The sequence below is a fragment of the Carassius auratus genome, unplaced genomic scaffold (genome assembly GCF_003368295.1).
Source record: "Carassius auratus strain Wakin unplaced genomic scaffold, ASM336829v1 scaf_tig00217011, whole genome shotgun sequence".
Classification (NCBI taxonomy): domain Eukaryota; kingdom Metazoa; phylum Chordata; class Actinopteri; order Cypriniformes; family Cyprinidae; genus Carassius; species Carassius auratus.
This window is the reverse complement of record NW_020528849.1, coordinates 98619-121784: the sequence shown is the minus strand read 5'-3', so window position 1 is coordinate 121784 and position 23166 is coordinate 98619. Positions and strand designations below refer to the sequence as shown.

At 37.5% G+C, this 23166-nt stretch overlaps 1 protein-coding gene and 1 long non-coding RNA gene across 8 annotated transcripts in view; both read right to left on the bottom strand.

Annotated features, from left to right (window-relative positions):
• The window catches only part of LOC113099681 (E3 ubiquitin-protein ligase TRIM39-like), a 69045-nt gene that overhangs the window by 21754 nt on the left and 24125 nt on the right, over positions 1-23166 (bottom strand). Inside the window, exons 1-9 of one of the 7 annotated variants that reach the window (XM_026264580.1) lie at positions 21377-21499; positions 20879-20901; positions 20692-20775; positions 19763-20316; positions 19555-19650; positions 18990-19223; positions 18772-18910; positions 18644-18679; positions 17858-18507 (exon numbers count right to left, since the gene is read on the bottom strand). The exons of 2 other annotated variants lie outside the window; for them this stretch is intronic. In XM_026264580.1, coding sequence (XP_026120365.1) covers positions 17960-18507; positions 18644-18679; positions 18772-18910; positions 18990-19223; positions 19555-19650; positions 19763-20316; positions 20692-20755 — 1671 coding nt within the window. In that variant the 5' untranslated portion in view covers positions 20756-20775; positions 20879-20901; positions 21377-21499 and the 3' untranslated portion in view covers positions 17858-17959. Of the gene's footprint in view, positions 1-1432; positions 1517-1619; positions 1643-2083; positions 2180-17857; positions 18508-18643; positions 18680-18771; positions 18911-18989; positions 19224-19554; positions 19651-19762; positions 20317-20691; positions 20776-20878; positions 20902-21376; positions 21522-23166 lie in introns of those variants that run through there. 4 more of the 7 variants (XM_026264579.1, XM_026264591.1, XM_026264589.1 and 1 more) reach the window with 4 other exon arrangements.
• Positions 9306-10255, bottom strand: LOC113099682 (uncharacterized). Its single transcript, XR_003289500.1, has 5 exons — positions 10162-10255; positions 10011-10058; positions 9699-9772; positions 9572-9620; positions 9306-9443 (listed from the first exon to the last, which is right to left on the bottom strand). It is a non-coding gene; the product is annotated as an uncharacterized LOC113099682 (long non-coding RNA).

The window sequence follows — 23166 nt, the reverse complement described above, 5'->3', positions numbered from 1 at the left end:
AATGCTGGAAACATGTTAATGAAATGATAGTAACTTCATTAGTAATCATTATTTATATGTCTATTATCTATTTATTTTTTTGATAGGTTTTATTGCCTTCAAAACTTGTGACATTCAGCCAAGTATGGTGACCCATACTCAGAATTTTTGCTCTGCATTTAACCCATCCGAAGTGTGTGTGCTGCGGCACCCGGGGAGCAGTTCAGGGTTCGATGCCTTGCTCAAGGGCACCTCAGTCGTGGTATTGAAGGTGGAGAGAGAACTGTTCATGCACTCCCCCCACCCACAATTCCTGCCGGCCCGAGACTCGAACTCACAACCCTTCGATTGGGAGTCCGGCTCTCTGACTCTCTAGGCTACGACTTCCCTTTCAAACTACTTTAAACTGAAAGATCTCAAATTTTAAGTTTCTTAAAACTACTTAAACATTCTGGCTAGGCCTTTTCAAACCTAAAAGTCTTTCCACAAACTTAACTATCTACTTTTATTCTATTATTTTAAACTCACTTTTCTGACTTCTGCTGAGTGTTTGATGTCTTGAATCTTCTTGATTCTGTTCTGGATCATCAGCTGCACGTCTTTCTGTGTCTTCATCAGTTCAGTCTATAGAGAGAACAACACAGACACATTTATCATAACACACATTAAACTCACAATATGAAATAAAATCTGATTCCTCATGATATCAGTCCTTTAAAAGAATAATAACGTCTACCTTCTTCTCTTGACTCTCCTCTTCTATAGGAACAGTGTTGTGGTTCTTGTGGTCTTTCACAGAGCAGATTGAACACACACATGTCTGATCATCTCTACAGAACAGATCCAGAGGTCTCTCGTGTTTCTGACATATATAGTCCTCCAGATTACTCACAGGATCCATCAGTTTGTGTTTCTTCAAACCTGCCACTCTCAAATGAGGCTCCAGGTGAGTTTCATAGTAAGAGCTCTGACACACCAGACACGACTTCAGCGCTTTCAGCTTTCTTTCCTCACAGATGTCACACAGAACTTCAGTTGTTTCCTCAGGACTTTTCTTCTTATAGTGGTCTACGAGCTCTCGGAGTGTGGTATTAATCTTGAGATCAGGTCTTTGCTTGAATGTTTCTTTACAGTATGGACAGCTGCAGGTCTGGCTGTTGTCCCAGCACTTATTCAGACAGATCTTGCAGAAGTTGTGTCCACATGGAGTCGAGACTGGATCAGTGAACACATCCAGACATACAGAGCACTGAATCTCCTCAGACAGTGAACTCATGGAGGATGACATTACTGGAAAGAGACATTATTTAGGATTAGTGTGAACTCCTTCAATACTGTTTATGAAGAATCCCATGATGCACCTCATGAAGCTGGTTGAATGTAAAGAGTGTTTAGAGACAAATTCAATATTATAAAAGACAACTCAAAGTGTTTTTCTGGGTTATTGACTTACATGGACGATCATGTTCAATACTCTGTCTCCTGGTTTTTCTTGCTGTTAGTGAAGATTCGGCCATTGTTCTTTCCCTCTTAAAACCTTTTAAAGAAAAATGATAGTTTAACTGGTTAAAATGTGAGAACTGATAGTGATGGAAACACAATCATTCGTTTGAAACAAAGTGAGAGACTCGTAAACTTACTGAGCAATCTGAACTATGACCTGCTGTTTAAAGAAAGTACAAAGTACAAGCTTTATATTTTCCAACAAACATATATATCTCCTTATCCAAAATTAGATGAATCTTTCCACAAAATATATTAAATGATCATAAGTTATTGTGTAATGTAAAAGTGATTTTCAGCTGCAGTGAAGCAGGTTTGTGTTCAGTTTGTCTGCAGGTCATTTACTTCCTGTTTTATCTGTTTGTCTTTATGTCGCGTAACAAAATGACAGAAACACCAAACTTTGTTCAATCTAATGACATACTGTTAATACAATTCTGATATCATTTCAGTGCAGTAAACATCTAAAGTATCTGCGTATTTGACACGCTTAAACCTGCTTCTGTTCAACTCATTCCAGTCTGACATAAACCCTACTAAACCAGACCACAGCCATTAGAAACCTGTTCAGGACAATCTCTCTTGTATTTCTATCACTTACCTGTGAGTATCAGATGTGTTCACAAGGGTCTCTGAACGACTCAATATTCAGTTGTTTAAAGAGTCCGATGGTTTCAGGCGTCCATGTTGTTGATCAAGTAAGTTTCACTTTCTCTTAGTCTCTCACTGAACTACAGTGATGTCAGAGCTGCTCAGGGTGTGTTCTATGGAAAACCAAATGGGTCAGAATTCGCATGCTTTCCACATTCAATATTTAAACAGCATTTAAATAAGCACTGTTAGGCAGTAAGTTGTGCCAGAAGAGGTGAAATTTGTGATTTTTTTTAACTCTGTGTCTGGATAACGTACGTGTAGATAAATGTCTGGATAACATACGCATGGATAAGTGTACGTATGATAGGTACATTAATAATCATTTGGATTGTCCTATTCTTCCCCAAGGAAGGCTTTAAGGTTGTAATGATCATGATAACAGTACCTAAAGTACACATCGGTCTCCCCAGTGGCATAGTCTGAGTGTGCAGGATATTCAGGTGCATATGGGCCTGGAGGCATTCCGAAGCAGGGGGGAACTTCTAACTAAAACAAGGGAACCAATAGAGCCCTGCATGGGCCCAGCCCTTGTCCTACATCTTATGATCACACTTAACACCGGAGTACCACAGGGCTGTGTGCTGAGCCCATTCCTCTACTCCCTTTACACCCACGACTGCAAGCCTGTGCATGGATCCAACTCCATCATCAAGTTTGCAGATGACACCACGGTGATTGGCCTCATCAGAGACAATGATGAGATGTCTACAGGGAGGAGGTACAGCACCTGCCCACATGCTGTGCTGACAACAACCTGCCCCTTAACACCAGCAAGACAAAGGAACTCATTGTAGACTTCAGGAAGAAGAAAGGAAGCACACAGGATAACATCCACATTAGCGAGACGGTTGTTGAACGTGTCTCCAGCTTCAAGTTCCTGGGAACCACCATCTCTGAGGACCTGTCCTGGACTACAAACACCTCCAGCCTGGTCAAGAAGGCTCACCAGCGCCTCTTCTTCCTCAGGACACTGAAGAAGAACCAGCTGTCTTCAGCCATCCTGGTGAACTTCTACTGGTGTGCGATCGAGAGCATCCTGACCAGTTACATCACAGTCTGGTATGGGGACTGCTCAGTGGCTGACCGCAAGGCACTGCAGAGGGTGGTGAAAACTGCCAAACGCATCACAGGGACATCACTTCCTGCTCTTGAGGACATCCAGAGGAAACACTGTCTAAACACTGTCTACGTCGAGCTCTCAGCTGTCTCCTTGCTGAACTCTGCCCTCTGACACCCCCCAACAACCAACAACCCCCAACCCCTCCCCCCCACACACAGAGACTCCTCATCACTACATCTGATTTACAAACAAGCAAAAAAAAAAATAAAAAAAAAAAAAAAATAACACAGGACACTTATTACTTTTACTACTGTCTGTTCATCCAGAATAATGAGTAATCCATTTGCACTCTGAAATATTTTCTATGCACTTTACTGTCCACTGCACTATAGTAAATGATGTTCATAGTTTCTGCCTATAGTGTACATACACTTTTACATAATCCATCTGTATAGTATGTTCATAGTACACCTATCTGTATATCATGCTGATAGTATTTAAAATCTGTAAATTATGTCCATAATACTGCCTTATTTGTATATTTATTGTACATTTGTAACATATTGTAGACACTGTATATACTGTTTATTGCACTTCTGGTTAGATGCTAACTGCATTTCTTTGCCTTGTACCTTATGTGCAATGACAATAAAGTTTAATCTAATCTAATCTAGTATTTATTTTTGTTTATTGATTAAATTAATTTAGAAATATGTTTGTAAAGTTTTGTGTTTGGTAAATTCAAGTTTTTGTTTATTTATTAAAGGAACGAGCAAACAGCAGACAGTGAGTTGAGCATTATATTTGATCAATTGTATTCTTCTCAAACCAACCCGACTTGCCTAAAATAAACAGACATAATACACTTCATGCATTGTACAGCAGCATTAATTTATACATTTAACCTAGATAAATGAGCGCTGTTAGGCACATATCCAATCGTTTGTGCGGAGAGTGAGCACTTTGCAGGACATGGAGGCGTCAGCTTGCATTTATTTTTTTTATTTTTTAATGACAGTAAAAATAAAAAAATAAAAAATTACGACGTCACATTTGCTCATAAATGTAGGAGTAGCATATGCATCATTCGGAACTGCAAATGATCTACTTGTATTTGTGTGCACTCACAATATTAACTAAACCTTATGCTTTTGTAAAATAAGGAAAACAATCAGGTTTGAGTTTCCCAAAAGTTTCGTAAGCCTAAGAAGTTCGTAAAGACGATCGTACGACTGATCTTAATATTCGGTCTGTTTCCCAAAAGCATCTTAACTTAAGTAGCACTTGAAAATCATCGTAGATCTACGAGTGCTCTGGAGTAATCATAAAACACATCGTATGAGTGCATCGTAAGAACAATCGGCAGATTACACCTTTAACTTGATCCAAGTGCAATGTGATTATAATATAAGGATTTGATTGTGCTTTATTGTAAACTTTATGACTCGTTTTCTTAATTTTTTTTATTAATTGATAAATTAAATTAAAAAGGGCAGAAAGAATAGAAATACACATTTAAATTAAATGACTGAAAAAAAGAATAAAATAAGTAATGTAGGAAATGTTTCAAAGACTGGCGGTAAAATATTGCAATGACTTGCTGAAGTGCATGAAAACCAGCTAAGTATTGGACCTGGAAATAACATCTCTCTCTTTCTCTATAACCTACTGTATATACATAAATACATTTTAATAAAAGTATGCAATTAGCAGACGCTTTTATCCAAAGCGACTTACAGTGCATACAGGGTAACATTTTTTTACCTAACATAATATATACATATTTAAAGTATATTTATTATGTAAAGTATAATATTATACACTATAATATAATATTGTATTGTATTATAGGTATTATATTCAAGTTGTCTGTCTGGAACACAGTATTAGGTTAACGTCAATAAACGATCGTGTACTACAGTGAAGAGTCTTTCAATAGTAGCTTATGGTGGTGACTGTCAGTTTGTGCACGTTTGACAGGAATTTAGAAAAAATTAATACAAGACCGTAGTCAGCCAGACGAAGAACATTATCAATATTATTAATTAATAGTTATTATATGATGCACTTTGCAGGCCCAGGATGCACCTTCTGTCTTCTTGGTCTTGAGGAGAAGCGCTTCACCGAAATGATAAATATATCTATAGAATGCCTTTTGTGTTTTAATTTTTTTTTATTTTTTACTATTACTATTTTAAAACGAAATAACTCAACAAACAAAAACACTTTCATTATGTAATCCTAAAGATGCATTTCTCTCTAAAGGCACGTACAATGAGGAGATGGCAAGTTCGTCAAATTCATTTTAGCAACATTGACTCAGAAGACAAATATCCCGCCTCTATTTTTCCTTTTTGTTTGTGTTTTTTTTTGTTTTTTGCTTTTTTGTTTTATTTTTTTTAAGTTTGTTCTTTGGCTACTGTGTTAAAATTGTGTTTGCATTCAATAGCATATAAGGCAGCATTTTTGTGCCACGCCGAAAAATAACCGAGTAAATAAGATTAACGTCATAATATTTTAATTAAAAGTTGTAATTACGATAATAAAATTATGTTATATTCTGAAGTTTAAAAAAAGTCTGTGGCATCCATAATTCTTTTAACTTTTTTGCAGTGGTGGACAGTGATGGAGTAGCTTTACTTCATTACTGTACTTAAGTACATTTTTCAAGTATCTGTACTTTACTGGAGTAGTTTTATTTTAAGTAACTTTTACTTTTACTTCACTACATTCCAAAGCATAAGATCGTACTTTTAACTTCACTACATTTCATAAAACATATCGTTACTCCCTATAATATATCACGTGCTCCGACACGCAGAAGCGGTGTCTGATTCATGAACGAACTGAGTCTTTTCAAAATAAACTTTTAGATCGGATCGCGAATCGCAATGATCCGATTGCAGCTGTTCTGGAGTCGACCACTCACTGATTCAAATGAACCGTTTAGTGTGAGTCTACAGAAGAACCGGGAGATTTTATGAGTGCGTGCGTCTGATGTTGCTAAAAGTAAGTTATTAATGTCGGAATTTAGGATTAATTATTGTACTAACTGAAAATCATATTTTTTATTATTTATTTTATATATTTTATTTTGATAATTTAGAATTATTACTGAAATACAACCTTTTTTTGTTTGAAACAGTTCATTGAACAATAATAAATGAAGTACCTGAAGCTGACAATGAAGTAAATGTATAATAATTAGCAAAGATGATTAATTTAGCGCTGTAAACGCGCGTGTGAGGGGCGGAGACGCGCCGCGGAGCGTCAGACGCGCGTGAGGACCAAACACAGCAGAACGGTAGGAAACTTCACTCCTCTTATTATTTCTCTTTTACTATAGCGATTTATTTTTAGATACGTGATCTGAGTCTTTCATATAGTTGTATAGTTAGAGTTATTAGAGAAATAGAATTATTTTTTACATTCTTTGGTCGAAATTTTCAGATCGGCAATTCGGAGCCTGTTCGCGACTCCGTTGATTCAGATCAGGACTTCGGAGCCTGTTCGCGATTCGGTTGATTCAGATCGGGACTTCGGAGCCTGTTCGCGATTCGGTTGATTAACATTGGGACTACTGAGCATGTTTGAGATTTTTTTTAAATTCAGATCTCGAAGCAGGAAGTGTTTGTCAAACAGTTAATTGGTGATAAATAAATATTTGGACTTGAGGCTTTTTTTTTTAGACGAGTAACGTTAGACAGACATGAATGTTTATTCAGAATGGTACTGAAAATAAGTAAATATTGTAGCTGATTCTAAATGTCTAGCAGGCTTGCTGGTGCTAACTTGAGGTAATTTTATAAATAATGTCCAAATATTTTTATTCAACCACATATATATATATATATATATATATATATATATATATATATAGATAGATAGATAGATAGATAGATAGATAGATAGATAGGGGAGAAAAGAAAGGATGTGATGTTCAGAACATGGTAACTACAGTAATTATCAAAGAATTATCGTTTGGCCAGGGGTGTTTTTACACCACAGACAAGGTTTGAGAAGGAAAAAAATCATTAAGAAAATATAATTATATTTTCCTTAAGATGTTCTTCCTAACTTCAGGCCTTATTATCTTGTCATATATAACTGTGGTGTTCTGTAAAACCACAAACTTTAAAATACTTTGTTGTTACTGGTGAAGATCAGATGGTCATCTCTGTTTTCTCTCAGGTTCATCACAGTGTAAGCTTCACAGTGAACATTACTCTCATCAGCGTAGTCCATATCAACAACAAAAATATATCTTGACTCCATATAGTGGTTATTTTGGAAAAAATCCCAGGTATTTTGAACAGTAGGATTATAAAAAAAAAATGTGTTAATATAAAATTAAATTATCCTATATAAAATTGCAAACATCTATCTTTCAGTACTTTTTTACTTAAGTACATACAAAATTGAGTACTTTTGTACTTTCACTTGAGTAAAATTGAAAAAGGAGTACTTTTACTGGAGTTATATTTTATTATACGTATCTGTACTTTTACTCAAGTACTTGACTTGTGTACTTCGTCCACCACTGCTTTTTTGAACTAACTTTGATCGATTCATGAGAAATTTGTATTAAATTGTTCAGATTTTTTTCAACATTCATTAAAATATTCATGTTTATTTCGTGATGCAAATATTAAAGAGGACAATATCACTGATTCATATGCAGCTACTGAACGAATTATCTCACTACAAATTAAAAATCGTAAAAAAAATAGACGTTTATTGTTTGTATTTTATCATAAAATTGACAGAAGGCTAAAACTCTGTATCAAAGCACGAAGGTGATTATTGGGTGTTTGCGTGCTACTAATAATGATGGACTTGAAAACTTTAAACATAATTTCCAAACATTAGCTTCTACGACTGTGATCATAAGGCTTCAGTTCTGTAGATATCAACACATGAAAAGTAGACTACTATATAGTTACAGACTTATTTTAATAGACATAACACTTGAACATTAAAATGTGTCTGGGTAGACCAGATTCAAAACATTTTCAAATAGGCAAATGTATAAACGTATTAATTATTTATCAATATATAGACTATTAATCTGAACATGTAGTGTAGCCTACAAGACACTGCTCTTGTAATAAGCAGCTGTATGACATGAACAAAACAAAACCTGAACTCTGAAATAATAGACATCTGCTGATCATACAATTATCTAGTTTTCAGAAATGAGGTCTAATCTAGTGATTTCTTTCTTTAGAGATGTGTTGATTAACTATTACCAGTAAATTCATATGTGCTCAGATTAAAATTAGCATATATTATCACTGTATTATTTTATTTAAATTGTAACTGTGAATATATTTGGACACTCCATGTTAGTCACTGAATAGACTTTTCATTAACAATTTCATTTCACTATGATGTACTGACAGTATAGTTTTATATAATCCATGTGCATTGCTTATCCTAAAGATTTCCCAATTGATTTTCAATTTTACTAAATGCTGTCTTAGTTTTTCTTGATTCCTAACACACAACCAGAAGCAACCTGACCAGAGTTTCCACTTCACTGAAAAGGCCACGGACTTCCACTGACAAACCTTTAAGAATGTTTGCTGCCTCCAAACTGGATCCAAATTGGTAGTTATGCCTAAACATTGGTAACTGAACTGATCTCAGGATACTCACAACACACTGAATCAGTTTGTCCAGTGAGCAGAGTGTCCTCTAGTTTCTGTAAGGTCAGCAGATCTTCCTGATGAAAACCACATCAAGCACCTGATAAAACTCAACTCTGTAATACTCTGTTGCAGTTTTTGGCTTGTATGTGCTTGCATCTGTGCTAAAACGCTTAGGAAGTCGCCTTGGTTCTGGGACTTTGATAGGCTCTAGATTTAGAGAATCCACAATCACATTTGCTTGCTCAAAAAGACTTTGAAAGGCATCTTCATCTCTTTGGTCTTTCAAGACAGACTGAACACAAGAAATGGCAGCTTTCATGCCAGAGATAGTCTGTGTCTTTGCAGAGAAGCATTCAAACACTTCAATTCTCCAGTCACAGCTCCTGCCAACACAAGACCCCTTTTAATGTGGTACTGTAATGCATTCATAGGAAAATCTGAAACCATTTTTGCTGAAAGTGTAGCACATAGTTTGCTCTCGTCTGTACTTTTATAAACTTGGGATCAGGATGTGCAGGATTTAAGCAAGTGATGATTTCTGAATCTTCTCTGTCTCTGTTTTCTGTGCTCAGTTTGTCTCTAACATTAGGTTCATTCTGAAACGGACGTTACAACACTGTTACACACCAAATAGCTCCCTAGTATATTGTGTACAGTAAAGAAAATTGTACATTTAGTTTGTCATATCAAAAACTGTTCCCTATCAGAGATGTTTTATTCTTACCTGCTCATCTGAAACTGCTGTTTGACTATTGTCCTCACCCTGTCCCTCACTGTGATGTACACATATTACAGTTTTAGCCAGTTTTATTGACTGAATGAACTTTTCATTAGTGTTTGTATGTCATTACCTGATCAGATGTTCTTCCCGTCCTTCTTTTGATTGGTTTCATCTGCTGCTACTTTCACATTGGATCTGAATCATCTGATATAAGAACAAAACCACTAAGACATACAACTAAAACACCAAAAACGAACATATTATTAAACCGCGCTGTATACAATCTGTTCTTAATATCTATTTAAAATTCTCTATTTAAAATTATATTTTAATTGACCAAGTAATCCTCATTAAATAAAACTCATAAAAATCACAGCATACTTTTAAAGATGTATAATAATCTGATGATCAAACATTTTTGAACATTTCTCTGTTTTCTTACCCGTTTGTCTGAAAGAGCTGCTGTCTGTTGTCTTCTCCCTGTTCCTCACTGTGATGGAGAAAGGCAGGAATGTAAAACCTAACTTTACAAAGCTGCTGTTTTTCTATACTGTTTCCTATTGTATTTTATTGATTAATGGCATCTTCTTTACCTGATCACCTGCTCATCCTCTCTCTCTGCTGACTTTTCTACCCTGCTGCTACATTTACCTCGAATCTGTTATTAAAACATGTTAAGAGATTATACACCTCATAACATTATGACATTTGTGTATAATCATCATTCATAAAATTCTAACATAGTAGAGATTATCAAAAGAAAGAAATTAAGTATTGAAACCGCCAGTAGGTGGCAGCGTTTCACTGTTTTAATGAGTTAGACACTTCTAGCGTTCATTCATGCAATTCGTTCAAAAGTCAGATTAATTTAGGAAGAAAACAAACACTGATGTGAATACTTTTGTTTTTGATAATTACAGACACTATTGAAAAATAAACTAGCAAAACAGACAGCTGCTTTGGTAACTTGTTATACTGATAGTTATAGCTAAATACATTGCAATGGATTAGCTAGCTAAAATATATGTGGTGTGAAAATATTACTGACCATTTTATAATTTAATTTATAGTCTATATTCTACTGATAACTGAAACTATGTTAAATAAATGTTACTGTAATAATTTGAGGAATGTTTCATTTGCATAGAACGTGTTGTGTTTCTTAACGCTGTATTGCACCTTCGCGTGAAGTGGAAAATCGATTCATGAGCAATCGATGTCAACTAATTCAGCACCTTCACTTTGGACAGCGCTCTTGTGACGTCGGACGTAAGAGGCAGCGTGCTAAGAAGCTTCCTAAGGGACACTTCGGGGAACACACTTAGGAACATTAACAACTTTGGTAAGATATATCTTTCGAGGTCTTCTTAGCGCGCTAAGAGTGAGCGTTATAGGGGAACCGGGCCCAGATTAATTTAGGAAGAAAACAAACACTGATGTGAATACTTTTGTCATTGATAATTACAGACACTTTTGAAAAATAAACTAGCAAAACAGACAGCTGCTTTGGTAACTTGTTATACTGATAGTTATAGCTAAATACATTGCAATGGATTAGCTAAAATATATGTGGTGTGAAAATATTACTGACCATTTTATAGTTTAATTTATAGTCTATATTCTACTGATAACTTAAACAATGTTACTGTAATAATTTGAGGAATGTTTCATTTGCATACAACGTGCTGTCCATTTTAACGCTGTATTGCACCTTCGCGTGAAATGGAAAATCGATTCATGAGCAATCGATGCCAACTAATTCAGCACCTTCACTTTGGACAGCGCTCTTGTGACGTCGGACGTAAGAGGCAGCGTGCTAAGAAGTAGGGGTGCTCCGATCACGATCGGCCGATCGTTATGCGCATCTCGTCAGTAAAGCCGGTTTTCTAATCAGCGGTTAATTCCATCAGGTGCGTGATTTCACATAGAGCAGCTGTTACTACACAGAGCCGTTGTTAACTGAGAAGATGGGCCAATAAACGCTGAAAATTAACGTGATTTGCGCATCTTCTCTATTAACAACGGCTCTGTGTAGTAACAGCTTGCTCTATGTGAAATCACGCAAAAAAAAAAACATGCAAAAAAACGAATTATATGAAGGTACAAGGACAATGTACAGCTGAGGTGCGCGAGCTGATAAAGCACGAGTGAATATACAGTTAATCACTGGAAAGATTGTAGTTCGGTCGGGTATGTCAAAAACAAGTTAATAAAACCATGCACAAAACGGTAGGGAGGGAGGAAGAGATTTGTAAATTACCATTGCAGTCAACATCACAAATACAGTTATTTATTGCCCACTTAAACTTAAAATCTTCAATATTCTCATTCAGTCGATAATATTCAAATTCTATTCTTAACCTTGACTTCATCAAACCCTCATAAATCAGTACCACATCAGTTTGTCCCACACCAACTATTTTACTTTCACGAGAGAGCCAAACAGCTAACTTTGCTTGTCCGAAAATAAAATTGAGTAAATGATAAATCTCCCTCTTGCTACGTTTGTATTTAGGTCCATAGATATAAAACTCAAGTGTGAAAACTTCTCCTAATGTCTGACACCACCTCCAGGAATTTGAAAGAGAGGCAATAACCTGCTACAGTCAGCAAACAAATGAAAAACTGTCTCCTGCTGTTCATAGAAAGGACACCCTATCCCCACTAGTGGATCAAAATGTGCTCCGTGTCTGTTTGTAGCTATAATACCATGTACAACACGCCACTGCAGGTCTCCAGACCTTTCTTCAATGGGGGGCTTGTACATGGTCCTCCAGCTACCTTTCGGGGAAGAGTCTTATCCAAAAAATTCTGTCCATTTGGTCTCTTTTACAGTCTCAGGTGCACAACAATGAAGAACTTTTACGCATAACAAATATAAGTAGCTTTTTTCCCAATGTCTCTGAAACGTCCAAGTTGAGGTGTCTTAAAGGATAGAATACCACCTTCACTCTCTTGCCACAAACCAGTCGCAGCTGTAATATCCAGTTCTGGGAAAGAAGCATTTTCTTCTTTGTGTAAAAATAAAGAGTCTCTGTAGTCCACGGCATGCTCTCATAGAGATGGTTCAACAGCCTTTGCACAACTCGGACTGATCTTATTCCAAGCTTGGTAGCCAGAGTATCTGCCGAGATCCATCCATCATCAGTCATTAAGTCTCTAATTTTTACAATATTTGCAGACCATAAAGCATTCCTTACAGACGTTGATTTTGGAACATCCACATTGATTTTTGGGTTAAAGATCAAGGGTTCTTCCAATAACCACTGACTCTGTTCACCGTTTAGATCTCTGCAAACGTTTAAAAGAGTCCACCCTCTCAACATTGACTTGTAGAATGAAGACAAACCAGTTAAATCCAGCTTATTGATGTCCATTAAGAACAGTTGAAGATCATAACCCATTTTACCTTGGCTACCACACGCCAGCTCACTTCTTCACCATACCAGAGTCTTTGTGCTGTCTGAAGTCTGAAAGCTTCGATTCTAGATCTGATGTCAATGAGTCCTTGACCTCCCTCCGTCCTGGGGAGATAAAGTACTGGTGCTTTTAGCCAGTGATACCCCGACCAAAAAAAATCAACTAGTTTTTTCTGAATGTCCATTATCAGTTCTTCTTCTGGAGGTTCTAAAATCATAATTTTATGCCATAAAGTAGCAGCAATGAGATTATTACAGACCAAAACTCTACCCCTATAGGATAACTGAAGGAGCAACCATTTCCATCGAGACAACCGAGCACATGTTTTCTCCACTAGTCCCTCCCAATTCTGTTTTCTATAATCTTCAGATCCTAAAAACACCCCTAAATATTTAAAACCTTCTCTTCCCCATTTCAGCTCTCCAGGAAGGATGGGACCATTATTGTCCACACCATACTGCCACACTTTTGCCCCAATTGACTTTTGCAGAGGATGCTTTTTCATATGTTTTTATCTATCTCAGAGCCAGAGATGATGTTATCAAACCCAATCTTTTGTCCTACCGCCACCAACAAACCTTCAACCGTTACACCTGCTTCCGGCACACACCTGCAGCCATCCCGAAGAAGGCCGTTCCTTGCACCGGAACAGACGCCATACCGACACTCGGTGCGATTTTTTTTTTTTTAACAATTAACGTAGGGGAAAAGAAACAAAAAAGAGAAACTAAATCAAAGAAAAAGAAAGATAAAAAAGGAAAGGAAAGGAAAGAACGCTCTCCAACGCCACCACACACGATGGACCTCACCCTCACCGGAAGAGAGAGAGAGAGAGAGAGAGAGAGAGAGAGAGAGAGAGAACGCACTTCTGTTGTGTGATCTTTGATGTTCACTCACTTAGCACACGCATTTGGATTAAAACTAAATCGTAAAAATACAAATTATGGGTCATTCATTATAAACATCATATATTTTCAACCTTAAGCATACATGAGTTTCTGGCGAAAGTGAATCCAGCAGCTTGTGTGTAATGCGCTCGGCAGTACATTAATACTGTTCCTCTCATTATTCAATAATACAAACACATGCACTCTTTTAGATGCATCTGTAAAAATAATCCTGTCATTTCTGTAGTTTTCTGTTATATATCTATTAACTATCCCCTTATCTACTCCACATACCTGCTTTTCCTCCAGCAGCCCTAAGTCCACTTTTAATTCCTCAAAAGTCCACGGGGGAACTGTAGAGTATGGTACTGTCATACAGATATTAAGAGCACTTAAACCCATACACTCAACTTTTTGTTCAATACCCCACCCAAAGCCTTTTACTTTTTTATTTAATCGCTCTTGACAATTTCTTAGGGTTATGTGAGCAATATGATCCTCTCTATGACCTTTAAGATTAGCCCAGTACACTAAGGCCAGTTGATCTCTTCTTAAATTCAAGGGCATCTCCCCCACCTCCACTTGGATGGCTGCCACCGGAGAGGACTTGACTGCTCCACTGCAAATTCTCAAGGCTTGGTTTTGCATTACATCCAGTTTATGTAACAATGACTTGGAGGCTGATCCATATGCTACACTCCCATAATCGAATACTGACCTCATTAAACCAGTGTAAATTGTTCTCAAAGCTGCACCAGACGCACCCCACTCAACCCCACACAAGCACCTCATCACATTTAGAATTTTCCTACATTTATCAACAATCTTCTGGATATGGAAGGCCCATGTCAACTTCTTGTCAAACCATACACCCAAGTACTTAAAAAGCTCTAGTCTTTCCAGATCTTTCCCTGACAAGCTAATCTTAAATTCCGGTCTTATACTCCCCTTAGAAAAGAACATAACTTTTGTTTTCTCTGCTGATATCCTAAATCCCCATTGAACTGCCCATTTCTGAACTTCATTTACTGCTCTCTGAATTTCCTTTACTATGAATTCCACATTCCTCCCTTTCTTCCACATGGCACCATCATCAGCAAACAAAGCTACTCCATCAGGCCCCTTCACATTTTTGAATATCTGATCTATTATTATTATTATTATTATTATTATTATTATATCAAACAATATAGGGCTTACAATACTCCCCTGCGGAGTACCATTCTCAACTATATATTCATTACTTAATTCTCCGTTTATTTTAACCCTTAGACTTCTTTCAGCCAAAAAAGCTTTTATCCACTGGAGCATTCTACCACCAATCCCCATCTGCTGCAACCTGATCAACAATCCGTTCGTCCACAACATGTCGTACGCTTTTTCAATATCGAAGAATACTACCACCACTGCTTCTCCATTTACTTGAGCTCTTCTTATACCATCTTCCAAACATACTATTGGATCCATTGTACCTCTACCTCTTCTAAAACCACTCTGGTAGCTCTGCAATAACCCCTTTGACTCAACCCAGTAATTTAACCTATCGTTTACCATTTTCTCCATAGTCTTACCCACCTGCGAAGTTAAAGCTATAGGCCTGTAACTACTTGGATTATGAGGATCTTTACCAGGTTTCCTAATTGGCAAAATTATAGACTCTATATTATGGTCTGCACAACCATTTGGGCTCTGGAAAAGGATCTATATGCATCTGGTATCGACTCATAACATAAGTCAAGTATTTTTTGATTGCTGAAGGAGAGTCAATATATTGCTGGAAATGTAAAACTCCCTCCATAGAACATTTGTTAAAATCACACGTAATAAAATGGAGAGCATCCGGTGAATACAACTGATACTGATGCAGCACCTGACTGATGATGTCCACCTCCTTCTGAACATCAGACTAGAGGTGTCCCAGCTGACCGTCCAGAGTCTCGTCACTATCCCGAAACTGATTGACTCTAGCCCTCCTGTTCCTGAACTTTTTTCCCCTGTCTGTAGTGCTTCCCACATTGGGGATGGCTTTATGAAGTGTTTGTGCTGCATACACCACGACAGAGACTCCTGAGACAGCGGCACCTACTGTGTTTCCAGAGATGGCAGCTGATACTGCAGAAGAACCTCCAGAGGTGTCAGTTGTACCCGTCTGTGAACTCACTGTCTGTCCTGTCACGGCTATGAAGGCCATGTGTGAACTTTCTACCTGCCTTATCATGGACACAAAGTCACGATTGTCAGCTGGACTGCCCTTGAACCCCATTCCCCATATTCCTATGCTTTAGGTTAATCACCACCAGGTGTTCCCCATTACCTCTCCTCTTTATATACTGTGTTTGGATTCTCACACATTGTGAAGTCTTGTTTAGCCCCGTCTGACATTTCCAAGCGGTTTCCCTGTGTCTGTTCTTTCCGTGTATTACCGTGGATTGTGTATACCGCCCGTGATTCTCTGTCTGATATTGTTTCTGTTTCTGGATATCCCATCACATACTTGACACTGTTTGCTGATTACTGCCTGTCTGACCATTCTAATAAAATACTGCAAATGGATCCGAACGTCTCTGACTCCATGTTACAATCATTATTGTCATTTGTCTTTTCAGAGTTCTCTCAGGCTGAAAAAATAAATGCAAATGTGACCCTGGAGCACAAAACCAGTCCAAATTGAGATCTGTGCATCATCTGAAAGCTGAATAAATCATCTTTTCATTGGTGTATGGTTTGTTATGATATGATAATATTAGGTTGAGATACAACTCTTTGAAAATCTGGAATCTGAGGGAGCAAAAAAAATCGAAATATTGAGAAAATCATCTTTAAAGTTGTTCAAATGAATTCTTAGCGATGCATATTACTAATCAAAAATAAGTTTTGATATATTTACAGTAGGACATTTACTAAATATCTTCATGGAACATGATCGTTACTTAATATCCTTATGATTTTTTATTACGTAAAAATGATCATTAACTTGAAAATAACTGACCATAGTTCACTGAAAAGATGAAAGAACAATACTCTAAAAACTGAAGGTGCCTCAGAAATCCTTTTGAGTGCTGGAGGAACTTAATCATTTATTTTAAGTGCCTCGAAGCTCTTTTTCTCATCATATTGTTCCTGGAGGAAACATTATAGTCTTTGCAGTTGATGTAAGAACTCTTTGGATGTTTGAAGCACTTTGTTTCCAGTTCTGAGCTTCTGGAGTCACTCTTTCATTACACGAGAACTCAAAGTGCTCCAGAGGTTCCTGGAGGAACTCAAATTATTAAAAAGGGTTATTGTAAAAGTTTTTTTTTTCTCCAGATTGCGCTTTTATCTGCCTTTTTAGTGATAAGTCTGAGTTTGTGCACGTGTGTATACATATATATAGTGTACACACACACATTACATACACTGTGTGTGTTATTGTAATAGACATTGTGCATTTAATTACTCCACAACCATTAATCAATTCACTAATATGACAAAAAATAGTCTTGAGCTTTGCTGACATCTAATGGACAAAGTTAGATACTGCACCTAAACAAATACTGAAAGCTAATTTTTGAAGATATCAGTTTAAGATAAGTTTAACATGTTTTATAAAATATTTTCTAGTATAAAAATGTTGTCATAAACTAAAACTTCTATAACATTTCTGTTTCACTTTAACTTTTTTTTTTTCAGCTCAACAATGAACTGCCAAGGTTCTTCCTTAAAATGAGGCCAAACTTATTTCTGTGCTCCAAAACTTCCAAGTTTTAATGAAAGCTTTTTTTGACACTGCCATTTGTGTCCTCTAAATATCTCCAAAAACAGCGACCAGAAATGTAAAGAAACTAATTTGATTCTCAGGTTTTCCTAACAAGCAACCATTTTTTTTTTTAAATAACCCCAAAAACCACAACCGATAATTTTTTTAACGTGACTTAACAAAAAAAGAATACGTGGTAAACATTTGTTGTTTTGTATAATTTTAATTAATTGATAAAGACCTGGAGAAAATCTGTTGATGTTTTATTGGCATATTACAAATAATTTAACATTTAACAATTAATTTTTAATTCATTATTTGAATCTTGCATTTGATAATTGAGTAAATTCATTTATTATAACTGACAGGTGTGATGATCAGTGGACTTGAGTTTTTACCTCCATTATTAAGGAATGGGCTAAAATATGGATAGAGTTTTTCAGTGAAAGACTGAGCAGTGAAAGAGTAGATATGAGAGCTGGACTCCACATCATAAAAGGAGACCAGACCCTCCTCATAATCCACAAACACACCGACCCGCTGCGGCTTCACTCTCAGAGACAGAGAGACACGAGGACCAGCACCGGCTTCATATTTATCTCCATTCCTCAGAATCACAGTCCAGTATCCATCACTGGGTCTCAGTGTGATCCAACCCTTCCTGTTAATGGATTCTCTGGCCACTCCTAAAACCCATTCAGTCTTTCCCTTCACCTGCACCTCAAAATAAAATCTCCCTGAGGAGAATCCCTCCTTTCCCAGGACACAGGGACATGGATCAAATCTCTCTGGTTTGTCTGGGAGTTTCTGTCTAATGTCTCCATGTCTCACTTGTTTTCCATCATCAGACAGAATGAGATCAGGATGAGCTGTATCAGGATCCAGAGTCACATCCACTGAGAAAACAGAGAATACAGATATTCTGTGATGCTGATGTTTTTAGTTAACCCAGTGTTTAATCAGATTGTAGTGCAGTAATGAAGCAGTGAGTGTATGAATGTAAACTAGTGTAGTGCAGACAGCACACTGTACCTGCATACTGCTGCATCCACTTCAGCTCTGTAGAGACTAATGACAAGAAAACAATCAGATCTTAAGCTTATATTTAAAGAACAGAGTACACTATCATGTTTCTATCTGATCAGTGTGTATTGATGTACCAGTTAGTGTGAGTTTCTCATCTATAGTGTCCTTCAGTTGAGTCAGAGCTCTCCTCAGAGTCTCCAGACTCTCATGAGTCTTCATACTGATCTCAGGCCAGTTCCTGGTGTTTCTAGAGCTGCACAGGGATGAGTGAATCTACAGCAGGAGAGAGGAGAAATCCTTCAGCATGTCATATCCTGCATTATGATTGATCAGAGAGATCATGTTGACTGACCTGTAGGAGGTGGAGGTGATCTTCAGTGTGTGAGAGCTGCTCCAGCTCAGTGTTTCTCATCTTTAGCTCAGTGATCTCCTGCTCCAGCTCTTCAATCAGCTCTTGCTCCTGTTTCTCTGCTGCTTTCTGCTGCTCCTCCATCATCTCCAGCAGTTCAGTCTGATGTCTCTCAATGGAGCGGATGAGATCAGTGAAGAGCTCCACACGGACTGCTTTCTCCTTCTCTGTGTTTCTCTGCTCAACCAGGACAGGCAACACATTATTAGCAGTGTTTGCTAACAGAAGAATCTGTGTAACTATTGCTCATACATTTTTGTTCCACATACATAGGCTACATGTGTTTTCAGAATCCCTCAAATGAAGAATTAAACTTCACTCTGCACCCTGGACGAGAGCAGAACAAGCCCTGGACATTTTACTTCTTGTTTTATTGGCTGTTGCTGAATATTTTAGTCTGAGAGTCATCTGTCATTCCTTTGATTGTTTGTTTATTTTGTTATTGTTATGTCTTCTCAATGTCTCTAAACACTGAAGTTCATTGAAGTTCAAATTATTTTAAACTCACTTTTCTGACTTCTGCTGAGTGTTTGATGTCTTGAATCTTCTTGATTCTGTTCTGGATCATCAGCTGCACGTCTTTCTGTGTCTTCATCAGTTCAGTCTATAGAGAGAACAACACAGACACATTTATCATAACACAGATTAAACTCACAATATGAAATAAAATCTGATTCCTCATGATATCAGTCCTTTAAAAGAATAATAACGTCTACCTTCTTCTCTTGACTCTCCTCTTCTATAGGAACAGTGTTGTGGTTCTTGTGGTCTTTCACAGAGCAGATTGAACACACACATGTCTGATCATCTCTACAGAACAGATCCAGAGGTCTCTCGTGTTTCTGACATATATAGTCCTCCAGATTACTCACAGGATCCATCAGTTTGTGTTTCTTCAAACGTGTCACTCTCAAATGAGGCTCCAGGTGAGTTTCACAGTAAGAGCTCTGACACACCAGACACGACTTCAGCGCTTTCAGCTTTCTTTCCTCACAGAAGTCACACAGAACTTCAGTTGTTTTCTCAGGACTTTTCTTCTTACAGTGATCTACGAGCTCTCGGAGTGTGGTATTAATCTTGAGATCAGGTCTTTGCTTGAATGTTTCTTTACAGTATGGACAGCTGCAGGTCTGGCTGTTGTCCCAGCACTTATTCAGACAGATCTTGCAGAAGTTGTGTCCACATGGAGTCGAGACTGGATCAGTGAACACATCCAGACACACAGAGCACTGAATCTCCTCAGACAGTGAACTCATGGAGGATGACATGACTGGAAAGAGACATTATTTAGGATTAGTGTGAACTCCTTCAATACTGTTTATGAAGAATCCCATGATGCACCTCATGCAGCTGGTTGAATGTAAAGAGTGTTTAGAGACAAAGAGTGCTGAAGAAACTCAGATATAAAGAGATCATGTACAGTCAGCTGGTTATTATTGTAAAATGAACCCAGACAAGCTGATCAGAACCTAAATGTGAAGCTCATAACATAACCACTCACCTAAATAAATAAATAAATATATGTACGAGAATTATTCTTTTTAAGCTGAAATTATTTGATCTGCTTTACATTCCTGAACTGTACATATTCAATATTATAAAAGAAAAGTCAAAGTCAAAGTGTTTTTCTGGGTTATTGACTTACATGGAGGTAAACTGTCGATACTCCGTGTTCTGGTTTTTCTTGCTGTTAGTGAAGATTCGGCCATTGTTCTTTCCCTCTTAAAACCTTTTAATGAAAAATGATAGTTTAACTGGTTAAAATGTGAGAACTGATAGTGATGGAAACACAATCATTCGTTTGAAACAAAGTGAGAGACTCGTAAACTTACTGAGCAATCTGAACTATGACCTGCTGTTTAAAGAAAGTACAAAGTACAAGCTTTATATTTTCCAACAAACATATATATATATATATATATATATATATATATATATATATATCTCCTTATCAAAAATTAGATTAATCTTTCCACAAACTATAGTATATGATCATAAGTTATTGTGTAATGTAAAAGTGATTTTCAGCTGCAGTGAAGCAGGTTTGTGTTCAGTTTGTCTGCAGGTCATTTACTTCCTGTTTTATCTGTTTGTCTTTATGTCGCGTGACAAAATGACAGAAACACCAAACTTTGTTCAGTCTAATGACATACTGTTAATACAATTCTGATATCATTTCAGTGCAGTAAACATCTAAAGTATCTGAGTATTTGACACGCTTAAACCTGCTTCTGCTCAACTCATTCCAGTCTGACATAAACCCTACTAAACCAGACCACCGTCATTAGAAACCTGTTCAAGACAATCTCTCTTATATTTCTATCACTTACCTGTGAGTATCAGATGTGTTCACAAGGGTCTCTGAACGACTCAATATTCAGTTGTTTAAAGAGTTCGATGGTTTCTGGCGTCCATGTTGTTGATCAAGTAAGTTTCACTTTCTCGGAGTCTCTCACTGAACTACAGTGATGTCAGAGCTGCTCAGGGTGTGTTCTATGGAAAGCCAAATGGGTCAGAATTCGCATGCTTTCCACATTCAATATTTAAACAGCATTTAAATGAGCACTGTTAGGTGATAAGAGGTGAACTTTTTGCATTTTTTTAACTTTGTGTCTTGATAACATACGTGTGGATAAATGTCTGGATAACGTATGCATGGATAAGCGTACGTATGATAGGTACATTAATAATCATTTGGATTGTTCAATTCTTCCCCAAGGAAGGCTTTAAGGTTGTAATGATCATGATAACAGTACCTAAAGTACACATCTGTCTCCCCTGCATGGGCCCGGCCCTTGTCCTACATCTTATGATCACACTTAACACCGGAGTACCACAGGGCTGTGTGCTGAGCCCAATCCTCAACTCCCTCTACACCCACGACTGCAAGCCTGTGCATGGATCCAACTCCATCATCAAGTTTGCAGATGACACCACGGTGATTAGCCTCATCAGAGACAATGATTAGACGCCTACAGGGAGGAGGTACAGCACCTGCCCACATGGTGCGCTGACAATAACCTGCTCCTCAACACCAGCAAGACAAAGGAGCTCATTGTGGACTTCAGGAAGAAGAAAGGAGGTACGCACGACCCCATCCACACTAACGGGATGGTTGTTGAATGTGTCTCCAGCTTCAAGTTCCTGGGAACCACCATTTCGGAGGACCTGTCCTGGACCACAAACACCTCCAGCCTGGTCAAGAAGGCTCACCAGCGCCTCTTCTTCCTCAGGACACTGGAGAAGAACCAGCTGTCTTCAGCCATCCTGGTGAACTTCTACTGGTGTGCGATCGAGAGCATCCTGACCAGTTACATCACAGTCTGGTATGGGAACTGCTCAGTGGCTGACTACAAGGCAATGCAGAGGGTGGTGAAAACTGCCCAACGCATCACAGGGACAACACTTCCTGCTCTGACACAGGAACAGCTTTTTCCCTACAGCTGTCTCCTTGCTGAACTCTGCCCTCTGACACCCCTCAACACCCCCCCCCCCCACACACACACACACACACAGACTCCTCACCCCTCCTCATCACTACATCTGATTTACAAACAAACAAACAAACAAACAAAAAACAGTTAAATTGTTATTACTTGCACTGCCGTCTGTTCATCCAGAATAATGAGTAATCCATTTGCACACTGAAATATTTTCTATGCACTTTACTGTCCATTGCACTAGTGTAAATGATGTTCATATGTTCATAGTTTCTGCCTATAGTGTACATACACTTTTACATAATCCATCTGTATAGTATGTTCATAGTACACCTATCTGTATATCATGCTGATAGTATGTCAAATCTGTAAATTATGTCCATAATACTGCCTTATTTGTATATTTATTGTACATTTGTAACATATTGTAGACACTGTATATACTGTTTATTGCACTTCTGGTTAGATGCTAACTGCATTTCTTTGCCTTGTACTTTTATGTGCACTGACAATAAAGTTCAATCTAATCTAATCTAGTATTTATTTTTGTTTATTGATTAAATTAATTTAGAAATATGTTTGTAAAGTTTTGTGTTTTGGTAAATTCAAGTTTTTGTTTATTTATTAAAGTTCTCTGGCACTTGTGCGGGTTTTCCGGCTTGCAGCGCTTGGCTGGGAAA